At 45.1% G+C, this 13,921-nt stretch overlaps 2 protein-coding genes across 2 annotated transcripts in view; one reads left to right on the forward strand and one right to left on the reverse strand. All coding sequences in view use genetic code 11, as the record gives it.

Moving 5' to 3' along the window:
• Window positions 1-23: 23 nt before the first annotated feature.
• EGR_03913 (hypothetical protein) lies at window positions 24-7,711 on the reverse strand (the record flags this gene model as incomplete). Its single annotated transcript, XM_024493162.1, has 18 exons — window positions 24-187; window positions 1,116-1,204; window positions 1,275-1,546; window positions 1,695-1,865; window positions 1,978-2,235; window positions 2,310-2,494; window positions 2,626-2,842; window positions 3,076-3,240; window positions 3,466-3,588; window positions 4,056-4,182; window positions 4,399-4,944; window positions 5,012-5,204; window positions 5,534-5,843; window positions 5,911-6,021; window positions 6,418-6,693; window positions 6,870-7,136; window positions 7,372-7,466; window positions 7,546-7,711. The coding sequence occupies 18 exons, from the start codon at window positions 7,709-7,711 to the stop codon at window positions 24-26; spliced, it is 3,735 nt and encodes a 1,244-aa protein (XP_024352434.1).
• An 839-nt stretch (window positions 7,712-8,550) lies between these two features.
• EGR_03914 (putative serine/threonine-protein kinase ifkB) overlaps window positions 8,551-13,921 on the forward strand; it is a gene marked incomplete at both ends in the record, with an annotated part of 19,352 nt that continues 13,981 nt past the window's right edge. Inside the window, 8 exons of the mRNA XM_024493163.1 lie at window positions 8,551-8,658; window positions 8,695-8,858; window positions 9,149-9,251; window positions 9,436-9,564; window positions 9,619-9,666; window positions 9,741-9,787; window positions 9,838-10,077; window positions 11,551-11,783. Coding sequence (XP_024352435.1) covers window positions 8,551-8,658; window positions 8,695-8,858; window positions 9,149-9,251; window positions 9,436-9,564; window positions 9,619-9,666; window positions 9,741-9,787; window positions 9,838-10,077; window positions 11,551-11,783 — 1,072 coding nt within the window. The remainder of the gene's footprint in view (window positions 8,659-8,694; window positions 8,859-9,148; window positions 9,252-9,435; window positions 9,565-9,618; window positions 9,667-9,740; window positions 9,788-9,837; window positions 10,078-11,550; window positions 11,784-13,921) is intronic.

The following is a 13,921-nucleotide window of genomic DNA, read 5'->3' on the forward strand; positions in this document are numbered from 1 at the left end:
TCTTAAAAAGAGGGAATACATAGTTAAATTTCCACGAAGACAGCGGAGGAGTCGGGTTTTCGTAAGCGGTGGCGTTTCAAAGCCAAGTTGTAAGCGTTTTCGATGAGTATTCGCAGCCGGGGCTCGTGTTCTGATTCAACCGACGCAAGAATATCATTAATTGGTGGGAGAACGGCCTCGATGACTCCTGCAAGTGGGAAATGTCATCGGTTTTCCTATCAAGACTAATGAAGGCTTTTGAGTGTACTACTAACTTAAATCTAAGTAGGCAAGGACCTGCAACTTTTGAAATTCAAAGCAAAAGCCAGATAAGCACAAGAGGAACGCGTGTACAACAGTTAAGGATAAAATTTGCTGAACATTCGTTGATATCGAACGCCATCAGTTGGTCACTGCAGTGTCCGACTTTTTGCGTTTGGGCGTCTAGGTTTCGAAGCTCGGAATGCGAATTAACCGGTGCCTCTACTGTCATTTTCGAAAAAGGATTCCATCCTAGAACAAACTAAAGCAGTGTAGTGGAGACAGGAGCTTCAGAGAAAGCCAGTGCTTGAGATCGCAAGTGCTGCTGTGATTTAACCAATAGAGTCCTTCCACTTGGAAATGCATGGGTGAGAACAAAGGGGGCAGTGTTCCCTCCCCCTCCCCCAGAGTGTGCTACAAAGTATAAGATGTTACGAGCAGAGCTTCCGATTGACTAGGCCTGCCTGCTCCCGAAAAGGCTCTTAAACACTCGGTTTTTGCGAGTAGTTTTCATCCGCAATTATCCGGCAGGCGGGAAGGTAACATTGAACGGTTCTGTTCATGTACGCTCGAAAATGATGGAGCGGACCTTACGAAAACGACCAGTGAAGAACACTGTACTTATAGGCTGAAGCACATCGATATCCCATAATATAGGTACGGCGAGTTATTACCGAAGACTGCGCGACATTTTCCTGTCACCTGATAAAATTGGGCGAATATCGAGGTATTGGATAATTGTGGTCCAGTTTAAGCTACTGCGATAACATAGACAGTTTAAAGTACCGGCAATACCGCCGCTTCCACTGCCTAAGAAAGCTGAGGAGTTCAAAATCCATGAGTGCCATATCCCATCGTAGTATAATTTAGCTTACCGGCCAGCAGACAATGCTCAAGCAGAGCATAGAAGAAGCTGTGCTCGCACGCCTCATTGAAATCCCCACCCTCATCAGGCTTCTTCCACCTAAAAGGAAAATAAAACAGTGACGAGAAGAAATCTGACGAGAGAAACAGAGGGGGGGGGGGGAACGCACGAATCCACTTTCACTGCCTGCGCCCAGATCTCCTGCAAAAGTAGTTGTTGCTGCATTCCCATTGACGCAACCTCTGTCGCCCCCGTTTCGTCCAACTCTATAGCCAAGTAAGCCAGTCGAAGTGCCGCGGAGAAGGCGACGAGAAGATCCTCCCTCGCCGAATCCTGCGACGGCGATGTCACCCCCGAAACAAAGAGCTGGGCGAGTTCGGCAGCGGAGCAGACCGCGGCGTCTGCGTCTTTATGTGATGGCTTTAGTCGTAACCACTCCTCCTGGCAGAAAAAAATCGCATCTACTAAATTCAGTGCCATGGTGCTCTACCAATGTTTACGAGCCACTAGCTCTTCTATGCATTGGTAATAAGCCCGCCGCATGAGAATGCAAGATTCGGAATTAAAGACTCGCCTGAAGACGAAGCACCTCCAGATGCTTGTCAACGAGCCCGTGTGATGAGAGGTCATCGTTGTCGTTTTCGACAGCTCCACGTTGGCCGGCGGCGATGGACGAGAGTTTGGAGAGACTAAGCAGGGTGCGTCGACGACCAAGGGAGTTAGTCTCGCTTATGCCCGCAGCAAAAAGACCCTTCGATGCCTGAAAATAGGGTCAAAAATAAGCACTGGATAGACAAATGATTAGCAAAAGAAATAAAAAATACCTACTTTTCTATCTCTAATAAACAAACAAGCATCTTTTGCTTCTTTACCTGACCATAGCCTCTATTTCCAAGCTGATGAAGCCAAGCAAAATCCTTCGCCTCCTGCCGCTGCAGGAATCGACCAACACACGTCTCCACTGTTTGTCTCGCCCGTTTCACCGATGATGCACCGGGAGTGGCTCGAGGCGACGAGGTCAGGCGTTTTTGTTGTACCTCTGCCGCGTCTCTCACTCCCTCCGTCTCCCGCTGCTGCAGCATCATAAGCAGCGACTGAAGACGCGCCTTCTCGCCATGTAAGTAGTGCCACTGCCAAGAGGGAGATCACAAAATGGGAAACCATTATAGGGTGTCAATCAAGGAGAGACAAAAGCGGAGCCTACCTGGAGGGCGTAATCAGCCAGTCGGATATCCGAGGGACATCGGGAGAGTGCGTTCATGAGGCTAATATGGTGTTTTCCATCGTTAGTGCGTTTATCGAGGTGGTCAGAGATCTTAACCATCAACTCTTTATCGAGGAAGCGGATGGCTAGGTCCAAAGCAGCTTCAGGACGATTTATGCGCCAGGCTAAAGGGAAGACGACAAGCAAACAGCTCAGCAGAAATCGAATGTCGTACTACGGAATCATCACAATTTAACCGAACTGCTGAAATAAAGGGGAGGTAAAGTGGGAAAACACCAAACAACTGTCCACTCACCCACAGCGGAGATAAGCCGCGTCCTTAATTCTACGAACCATGCATCCAGGTCGACCGAGTGTCTGGGCCATTGGACAAGTTGTTGGACTACTTGGAGGAGGATGGTGGCCAACTCCACGCTACGACACGCACATTCCTGCTTCAGGGACCCACCATCCGCCAGCATACGGTCGGCGTCTCCGGACAGGATGGCAACCACCTCGACCAAAGCGTCAAACTACAACGTAAGTAAGTGTTAAGGCGACGGATAGACGTTGGAAAAGATAAACTCGCAAGCAAGCGAATATGCGGAGCGACGGAGACAGTTGGTGATAAAAGCAGAAAGGCAAGCACTCGGCTAAAGGTGTAGGGACAGGGATTTGATAAGACAGACGAACGGACGGACAAGCAGACACAGGGAAGGGGTTAGGCATGCAGGCAATCAGCAGAACAGGCGTAAATTGCACTTACAGCAGCAAGAAGTCGGTTGCGTACCGCATCGCTACTGGTGATCCAACAAAAGAGGTCGCAGCTAGGGGCGCCTTCAGCGTCGCCTGCAAAGGATCCTTTGGAGAGGATCGACTCAAGGGCGGGTATCAGCTTTTGTCTGTAGTCGAGGGTCTCGGAGAGACTATCCTAAATAAATGAAGTAAAATATTCCATTGGGCGAATACAAAGAGTTCGCCGATTTATCAAATGGAAGCAAGATGTTAACAACTTTTCTCTTCCAGGGAATCCTCATGTTCTACGTATCAGATTATCTCAAAAATTAGCCTGAAAGAAATGCTGGATACATTGTCTCCTCCCCAAATCAGCTGTGTTTAAGGAACTTGGACATTCAAATACAGTCCTGTCACTCACTGTCAGTAATTTTGCAGCACGAGCAACAAAATCGATGGGTTCCATAGGGTTAGTCAGGCAATTCTTGGCGTTCACAGCAAGGTGCTCGGCCAAATTGGCAATGAAATGGGGAACCAGGGTCACCTACAATAGCGACAAATGAAGTTACACGGTTGTTCCCAAGCGATGAAACTTCATTTCACCGTTAAATGGAAAAATCACTTTGATTCGTCGTTCCAGATCATATGAAAGTGAGGCAGGTGAGAAGAGAGTGGGGTGTTTTGGGTTTGATTTCCGCGACAATGACCTAAGCCATGATACCGATAGCCAGGCCCTGGGTGGATTTATACTGAAACTACTTCTAGACTCGCACGTTACAGCGTCTAGGGCCGACTAGAGCGGTGGGGCCCAGTTTGACAATACTTCACACCAAAGGCTAGAAAATTTACTGTTTAATAAAACCCTGAACAAATAACATTTACTTCACTGATTCATGACTTTTGCGGATCAATCTTATCCAAACGGGTGCCCAGGAAGTCACTTGAAAAATGAAAACACAGAGATTACCAAGATTACTTGAACATAGAGGCGAATAAATGGCATTAACTTACGGTTTGGAAGAAAATATCCTCCGAAGAGAGAAGGCTATGGGCATCACCTTCACGAACCACACCTGCCAGCGCCGCCGCTTCCACAGTACCCTTGAACACGGGGCGTAGAAGAGAACTTTGTTTCAGTCTGGAAGTAAAAAAGTGAGCAATTAATGATGGGACCTATTCCTTGTTCTTTTAACCATTGCCATAGTACAACATAGTGACCGCATTTTATTGTCAATTCAATTGAAGCTCGAATAATCAACGGTTCAAGAAGTCTCCAAAAAAGCAGCCGTATAGATGATAGATGTAAGTCACTCCAAAATCAGAAATTTCAAACCTACTGACCAACTTGACCTACCCTCTCCATCGGGCGTGAAGTGCACGCGCACATTCACAGACCTCCGCGCCAGCTAGGAAAGCATTGAGCACGTGGTGACGACGTTGGTGGAATAAGTTCACCTCCTCGCCGGCCGGGAGGGGAGAAAAAATCTCCGTCAACACTGCCGAGGCATCGATTAGTCCACTACCACCAGCGTCAATACCATTGGAGGCCAAGGCGGTTATCACTTTGGGCCAGAAACGTCTACCTAGACACTGCATGGCCTGTTGTTTCGCTGTGAACCGCGAGTCCCCAGTGCGAGCGAAATCGAAGACGAGGACACTATTCGCAGCCACTCCACGCCAACGAGCGTCGGATCCGCTGGCTGGACGGCAGTTGAGGATGAGACGTGTGAGACGTAGAATAACAATGGCAGTGGCGGATATGAGTTGACTCCGACGAGGTATAGCGAATAGGGAGGTGATCAAGTTCTCCGCTTCCTCCTCAAATCCCATCCAGAGAATCGCAGCAATTCTGGAGAGGGCTTCCAACAGTTGATTGGAATCAATACCTAATGAGGTGGTTCTGAAGAACAAGGAGAAGCTGCATTAGACACATTTTAATGCATAGGAGATAAAACTACAATCATTACCTAGCGAGTTGGTCGATGAAAGGACGAGAGTCGAGGGTAGATAGACAGGGATCCTCTCCGACAACGGCATAGATACCGCGTTGGCGTGTGACAAAAAGGAAGAGCGCGGTACTATTTGGCGGGGCACTGATTACCCCTAGTAAAGACGAAGTCTGCTCAAATTCTATCTGGCTTACACAGTGACCCGTCAGAGCTAGAAGGGGAAAGGTATGACTAGTATATGCCTGCTCGATCACTTGTTGAAGTATTTGTTCAGCAAGTCGCCAAAGCATTCACTTAATCATGGTCCATTTACTCACCCACTTACTCTGCTTTATCTATCACCCATCCACCTATCTCCAGCTATCAATCGCGTCATTCAATCAATCAACTGTCCGTTTAATTATCCACCCATCCATTTATCCCACCGACTACCTCTTCATTTATTCCCCAATACATCCATTCAACTACTCATCAATTGACTTTTTGACCCACTAGCCCATTCACTTGTTCAGTGACTCACTCAGAGGTTATTAATCTCACCTTCCACGATGTGAACGACCCCAGTATCCCGTGACACCAAAGCCAAGAGGATGCATGGATAGGCATGCACGCCAGGGAGCGAAGCAATCAACTGGAAGTCGGAAGATCCAGCCTCCACAGAGAATGAAGTTGATGGGGGCAGTTTCTTGCCCTTCATCTCATCTTTAACATCCATCGAGAGGAGACAGAGTGTCCCCCTTTCAGAGGGAGATTTGTGAAGGAGCCACAACACAGGAGAGGAGAGAGATGAGAAGGTCATATCCACAGCCTCACCGTATCTCGCGTTGTTGAGTTCTAGACTAAAGAGAAGCTATGGGAAGGAAAACAGAGCATTAAAATAATGACACTGAAGGGGAGGCAGCAAGGGATAAGCCTACCGAATGCTCGAAGTCGGCATCAACGAGCCAAACCGCGAGACGAGCCTGCGTAAGAAGGATCATGTGACAGGAATTCTGTGATTCAGCGGCCACAAGAAAGCGGAGGACCTTCTACAAAAACCAGAAAATTATGGTCGAAACTACACAAGTATTGAAAATCTCCATTCGTCTAGCAGAATTTCTATCTAAGTCGACAGGACGTATGACTACTAATAAAAGAAGGAGCCTTCTCAGTGTGATGGAGAATCATCCACGCTGCTTGTGACTTCCCGAGCAGAACAACAATCAAAGGAAGCTTCTAATACGACATTCAAAACAAACTGGAGTCTACAGTTTCGTGGAATTTTGATACCTATTCTCTTAGTCTAATAGTTCTGAATGGCAATAATAAAGCCATTTCCAGACCTACATTCTCTATGATGCCTTAAGGGCTTTGACTCAGGGACTAAACATTCATTTGAGGAACAGAAAAGTCGACAGATTGACGTAGAGACGAATATAACTCACTCCAGTGGGGGAGGTTGCTGGGGCGGCACCAGCACCGGTAATGGTGAAACCAGGGACCTTGCTTGTAGCGTAAGACCAGATGGAGGAGACCCGACGACTCAGTCCTGAGAGAAGGCTAGTGTTGCTCTCTTCTGGACCGATTTGAATTGAGCTCGGAAAAGTGTCAACAGTGTTGCTGCCGTCGGTAATAAGGAAGATGAAAACACGATCCTCTGGGGTCCTTGCATCCACACCAAAAATACGACCAAGATTGGTGGCCAGGAGGAACGTGGCCGACTGAAAGAAAGACGTCTGTAAATCAGTAAGCCACTCCTGAATTAATCGGAAATCTTCATATTGAATGAATACGCAAATAGTTCGGGCTGAGAGTGGAAAACCTCAAATTAACCACATTATAGACGCAAAGACGCTAGAATGAAGACATGAATAAAAAGTGGGACAATGAGGCATACATAGGGGCCCTCTTCCATCGTTACACACACTTCACCGGCCTTCAGTACATTTAGCCGAGTGTCGAGGAAGTCGTGTACAACCTGTGACCGCCCCACGACCCCAAAAACGCCACGTGGCCAGATACGAAGGACACCAGCCACCGCGGCCGCACAGAGGCGGGGCCGACCATCGCCTTCAAAGCAGGAGATCGACACTGACATTGCTGCCGACGATGTGTCTGCCATCAATGGCAACTCAAACTGGTGGCAGGCCGATGATGTGACAACCTGGTTGGTGGAAAAGAATATGGGACCCTAAACATTTTACCAACCCAGAAATGTCACTGAAATTACAAATCTCACTGGGGTGATATTTGTTTTCATGATACATTTAATTTAGCGGTATACAAAGGAGTCGCAGCCATCAAAAGTTGCATTAGCACGGGGCGTTTGCGCAACGCTTTCTAAATGACTCTAATCCGTACAATAAAATGAATTGATCCAAGGATTAAGCCTCAGATACCTTGGTGTCCTTTGATTCCGTGTGGCGCCAAAGGAACAGATTTCCATCTGTCACAACTCCGATCCAATCATGGGCAAACAGTCTCACACTAGCATCTACAGAAGCCACAAGCAGAATGACAAAACAGAATCTGGAGGGACAGATAACGTTGAACTTATGTTGCTAAAAATCCACCTGCACCGGAAGCGAGAAGAGAATCAGTGAGAAAAGTGGGTAGCGTGGCAACCAAATTCCGAACATTTAATAAAGCCCGTGAATTTGAAGTGTAAGTGAACGTTCCTTCACGAGTGGATGCGAAAGAGGATTCCACGGAAGCCTGCATGAAGAAAACAGAAGTCATAACCACTATCTTGAATACAATATCGGTCAAACCAACTTCCACAAACAAGGACCATAAACCATGAGTCTGAGCGGAAAAAACTAAGAAATGAGTGAAATCGCAACCTAGATGCAGAAGTTTTACAAAGAATAAACGTAAACTTTTAAAAACCACACAAAGATGCAGAGGGAAAACACTTTAAGTATATGTAGTTGGAAAGTTCACAGTAATTAGATCACAGGAAGCAACGGCCAAGCAAATTACACCTGCTGGTCAGGCAAAAGCATTTGAAAGCAAAGGAAACCAAAAATATGTAAGAAACAGACAAGTAAGGTCTACACTGCAGCAACGACTATCCAATGAAAAGCCAGCCTTGACAACTTAACAGTATTTAAATGATCATGGAAAAGAGGAATAGTAAAGTCTTCATCTTCTAGCAACGCATTTGCATTGACTATGTCTTCAGAGCCTAAAAAATTCGCTTTTTATTTTATTAAAAAACTAGGCAAGAGTTTGATAAAAGTTTAACGGTTGCTGGAAATGGTCCTAGTTCCTTAAAAAGTGCCATTTACATGTTTTAGCTAACTATCTGCAGGCAAAAAATATCGTGTTTTACGAGATTTGACGTTACGCACCACATATAAGCAGTCCAGTCAACGTCGATGTATTCCGAAACATGTCGGTAACACCTTACTAAAAAATGATGACAATGTTATTTGTGACATGGCATTTGTACTGGAATAAGATGCTGGTTCGGAAAAAGAACCTAAGCTACTTATACGTATAAACAAGAAAGATAGTTGACCTTGACATCTCAAAGGTTAAGCCATGTCGTCTTTCTGGGTACTTGTGACCATGCGATGAGTGGTTCTGATTGGGAGAATCTCCTTCTGCAAAAAGCCGAATTGGTGTTGATTCAGGCCTCGTACCCGGACTTATTGCTATCAGTTGAAGGTCTAACAGATCTTGTATGAGCTATTCTGATTCATCACATGGGTTTCTAGAAACCAGTCGAGAATAAGGACGATATTCCGGATTCCGTTTTCCCTTTAAGACTTGCATTTCATTTAAACGCACCGGTAAATGAGGAGCTCGATGAAATCAATATGCCCCTTCCTTCCCCACAGTTGGACTTGTTGATAACTTGTAGCACAAATTACCCAAAAGTGTAGGTGCCTAGTTCCACTTTGTTGCTGATCATCTACCTATAATTCTGTTGTAAATCTCGCTCATACGTAGTCAATTTCCTATGTACTTGTTGTTTATAGGTTTTACGACTGCCACATTTTCTAAAAGTTGTTTTAAATTTTTGGAGTTGACATTTTTGTTCGTTTTAAATTAATGTTGCGCGTGCCGATATCCCCAACGGTGTAACTCTTCTAGAAACACTTGATGTCAGTGTTCACAACTAAAATATTACCTGTAAACGTTTTAGCTTCTATATAATTCCTTGTATAGCGGTCCCACTGTTGCAATTAAGAATGCTCGAGACATAAGCGTGCGAAGACAAAACCGTCTTTTGGAGTGTCTCAAGGCTATGACGGCAGAAAACCTCACAACCGTGAGTTGCACTCTCCTAACTTGCTTTTGTGCGTGTTCGCCTGGTCTTTGTTACTTGTGCCTCTCATATTGTTGCTTATTCAAAGTGCGGCTAAGCGTTTTGCACAGCTCAACCTTAGAGGCTTTGTGTACTTCTCCAGTTTTAAATTCGATCACAACTTTTCCTTAAAATTAATTTGTTGTAGCATTCCGTGTTTTCGCTGATCTCATTTGTGCGCGACTGTCTCGCAGATATTCGAGAGCAGGTGCCGAAAAAACGTCTTGCTGAGCTAGAGGCCGCTATCGCTCAAGAGGAGAAAGAGATGCGACTTGAGGTATGGCTCTGCTTTTTTCCTTAATAATACACTTGCCCTTTCTCGTGTTTTCAGTCAAAGCGTATCAGGTCTGCGCTGGTGCATAGGAAAGCCCTTTTGCAGGTGAGTTTATTTGAATTTAGTTCTTGGTCTGGGGTCACATTTTTGTCATCCCTCCTGTCTTCATTCCTTTTTAGATGAGCCCTTCTTTGGATACCGCAGAGATTGCCGCCGTATCGGAGAGGTATGTGCTGTTGCTTCATTCTCATTCATGTTTCAACCTCTTCCTTTCAGCGAAACCTGTCACAGTACTAGCAATGCTGCCCACCTTCATGCCTGTCCACTTACGTATCACACAGGTGTGCAGCGACTAACCTTTCCCCACCCTCGCATCACCTCTTCCCCCTCCCGATCGCCAGTACCCGTGTCCGAAGAATTGAGTATATCGCTGTCGCGGCGCAAAACGCGACCCACGGAACCGCCTCCATTGCGCATCCTGCGTGGCCAGTGTGTTGATGGACCACACCAGCCCTCGTGAGTCAAATATGTGATGTTAGCTCTTTTCCCGACCATTAACATTTTTAAAAGATAGCTTCCTATAAAACACACACATAAGGTAGCGTAAGGTAGGTGTCCTACTGCAGTGTTATGTCCCGTCGTCTACCAGTTTAGTAAAACCTGAGCAGATACTTTTGAATCAACGTTCTGTGAGTTAAATAGCAAACGAGGGGATAGGCTGGCTTCTTTATTAAAAAAGCCTGTTTTTCCATTCTGCTGTTGCTGTCGGTTACTGGAGCCAAACGATGGAGCTATAATTGACGATGCCCCTGCCAATTGCATCGGAAAGGTGCAGTGGTTTATGGCTTGTTATTTTTTGAAGTTTGCGAGCAACGACTCATTCGATGTTTAATTGTATCACTGGAAGATATTAGTCTCTAATGATCACATAAAGGTGGAGCTATAATTTTTTGTTGACAAGATTGACCTACTTCCGAATTTGGTTTCTCTCAATCAAGCAGTGATGCTTCTGAAAGCGGGTGGATAAAGGTTTTGTTAGCTTGCTTGGCTTTCGGCTAATTCGCTCGCTCCAATCGGTTGGCGAGGCTATCTCATGGAACTCTGATACGCTATACTTTGCCTGGGCGCGTTTGAAATTGAAACGGTTACTTATGTATGCTGCTAATTTGGTGTATTGAAGTGCTTCGCCATCTTTAGACCGTTAAAGGCGGCACATGCATATAGGCGAATTTCAAAGAGATGAATTATCCCTACCGCTCATTGGTTTAGTTCATGTAACCGGACTCTGGCTTCACTGGATTGTTTTAATCCGTTCACTGTTGTTACCGTGGTAGCTGTGCCTTTTGGCAGCTTATAACTACCCACACCTTTGACTTTAATTTGAACTTCTCGCATAATTGATGGATTTTTTAGGGTAGAATCACAACCTGGGAAGGAATTATGTTCCTTTAAAACATGAAACACACTGCGGGCGTGCATTCATTATCCATGCTCAAATTTTGCCAAATACTTTGGCACAAGTGCACTGAAGGGCTGCTAGCTACGAGGGGAAAATTCCTCTCCCACTAATGCGTTTGAAAAACAATTCCCGTGATTTTAAAAGCCAAATATCATTCGCTTTCTCAAATCAGCCGTTGTGGAAATATTCCCCCTAAACTTTAGCTATGCTTAAAAAATTGGATAACTTTTCTCTCACCTGAGTTTCGAGGTGTTTGCTTTTGAGAGGCGATAATGGCAAGCCATAGGCAGTATTATAAAACCCTACAGGGAGAAGTAATGTCGAATGTCGAGTTCTCAATGTTGCTTACCCCTTTTATCCACTCGCGCTTCGCGCTTGGGTCACCTTTAAACATGGACGTAAAATGAATGGTAGATATCATATTCCAAAGCCCCCTACTCCTTAAGAAGCTCTGCCATTTATTCATTTGACATACTATCGGAGACACTCATGCCAAAAATTTTGCAAATTTTTGATTATCATACACACAGCCTCCCCATGGCTCCGGGTCCACGATTTGCCTACCGAGCCAAGTTCCTCGCCTTCAACGAGATCACTGGGGACGAGCTCCAACTCCGTGAGTGGGTCTTTAGGGCCCTTCCGTCGATGTCGCAGCTTTACAGCCTGCGATTTCTACTGATCTCGCGATTCAAACATCTCATGCGCATTTCTCTCCCACCCTTCCTCCTCCCGTTGCGTGGGTTCACCTTCGACGTGGAACAGGGTATGGCGCAGCCCTACCTTTTTGTTTTTGACCCCTGGGGCGCTATATTTCTAGGACATTCTCTACCCTCGCCACGTGTGATTTGAGGATTTCCCAAGGCTAAGCTTTGCGTCAAGAGAGAAAGAGGTTTTATGAGTGCCTTGCTAGAAAAATGATGATAAGGGTATTTAGCATCATCACCACAACCCGGAAGTGTAGACTGTTGGTTATCAGTGGATGTGATCTCAGTGACATTTGCAGACCGCCTGAACTCTGCCTATATCCTTCTCACAGGAGCTACTGCTAATGCATTATTAAATGCTTTACACTAATAGAATTCTTCCTCGATATTCATGCCAATCCTGATAGTCTTTTCATGAGGTCCCCAAATTTGATCATCCGAAAATCCTCTTTCTGGGTGATGGGTGGGGGTTAGGGGATCAGTCAATATATTGGTTATATGAGGGATGTGAGAAGAAGCCGAATCTTACTGAAAAACATGTGATTTCTGACTCCCTCTCCTGGTCCCTAACCATCTCCAGCTTTAATGCATTGTATAGCAATTACATGGGCATGTAGTAGTCTGTAGCGATTTTTACGATGTTTTTTGGGCCAGCCTATCGGCGTAGTTAGCGTCTAGGGCGAGGAGAAGGGTACAAATGTCACATTCCGAGTTACTCTTGTGGCATTAGTTCAGAACGCACTGCTAAGCAATAATAAGTTGTTTACCACGTCTTCAAATCTTTCTATTAAATTAGAAAAAAGGGGCTTTTGTTTCCTTTTTATTTAGAAATAAGGTATCGCCAGTCCACATTCTATTCGAGCATGAAGATGCTGCAAGAGGAAAATGATATTTAGCGCCCCTAATTCAGTGGATTTGGGGTCCTTTCTTTTTTGTGGTAATTTTTCACAAAAAATGTTTATGGTGCTGTACCAATCTCGATGTTTCTCTCTTCCACCTCTGCCTTCATACCCTTAAAACAGGTAGATGAGTTGGACCCGAGTAGCCATAAGTAAAGGAGTTCAGGGTATGTTTCCACTGCGTCGGGGACCGATGGCGTCTCGCCTAAAAAATACACTCAAACAAGCATGCCCTACGGTGCTCCTTCAGGTTAACCAATGGGTCTTCTTGCTAGCTTTTAATGCTAAATCTCTCCATTTAAGTGAAAGGATATCTTTTAGCTCTAGATTCGTTTTATTTGTTTTGCTTTACTTTCTCAAGGTTGTGCATGCTAAACAATTTACTTTTGCTTCTTTCGGGAACCGATGTATGCGATCTCACTTATTTCTGCTGCCTGATGGAATTTATACTTAAGTGGTTGGATAGAACACGCATTTCTAATGAACAGAAGGGTTTGAGTGTCAATGGCATGGTCCGGAGGTCAGATCGTCCGGCACGGTTGCAATAGTGTAGCTCCTAAGTGGCCCGTTACCAAAACTGGGCTATGCAAACAATTACCAAATACCAATGCCACCAAAATGGGAGACATTTTTAGCTTGTGTATTAATTTTGCAAAACCTGAGCTAAACGAAAATATAACCAAGGGGAATAGAGTTGTCCGTGATACGGCTATCGAAACTTGCGCAGAATATCCCATATAAATAAAGCAGCACATTTCTGCTTGTTGACGCTGAGTCCATATATCATTACCATCCTAGATGTTTTCTGTATTCTCAGGAGCTCACACTATTTCCCATTCGTTTCTGCAACTCTTTCTTACTGCATCTATTTGACCACTCCCAAAATCCTTTAACAAGTTAGGTCTCGAAGTGTTGGGTCGGGATAATTTTGGGGTACCATGGTCATATTAGGCTAGCCTAATATTGAGAACTACGGATGCACTTTGAGGAGCATTCTTGGTCTCGAATACTGTTTATTGTGCCATTCTGTGAAGTAATTAACTTGAGGATGCTTAGAAAAACTTGCACGCCGACAAATCAACATTTCCATCAGGCCCTCATTGCAACCGATGTAGGTAAAAGAGGGCCATGTACAGCCTTTCTCTTGCAGGGACTTTTTTACGTTGGGTGTCTGCCTTTTGGCTTACTTGCGGTTTTAGGGATTAACCATTTATAAAACTCGTATTGGCCTTCCGTTGCTTTGTCAAACGAGGACTTTTTACCATTCATTGTAAAATCCTGTTCGATTCTCGTGAAGC

Source organism: Echinococcus granulosus (genome assembly GCF_000524195.1).
Source record: "Echinococcus granulosus chromosome Unknown EG_S00022, whole genome shotgun sequence".
NCBI classification, from domain to species: domain Eukaryota; kingdom Metazoa; phylum Platyhelminthes; class Cestoda; order Cyclophyllidea; family Taeniidae; genus Echinococcus; species Echinococcus granulosus.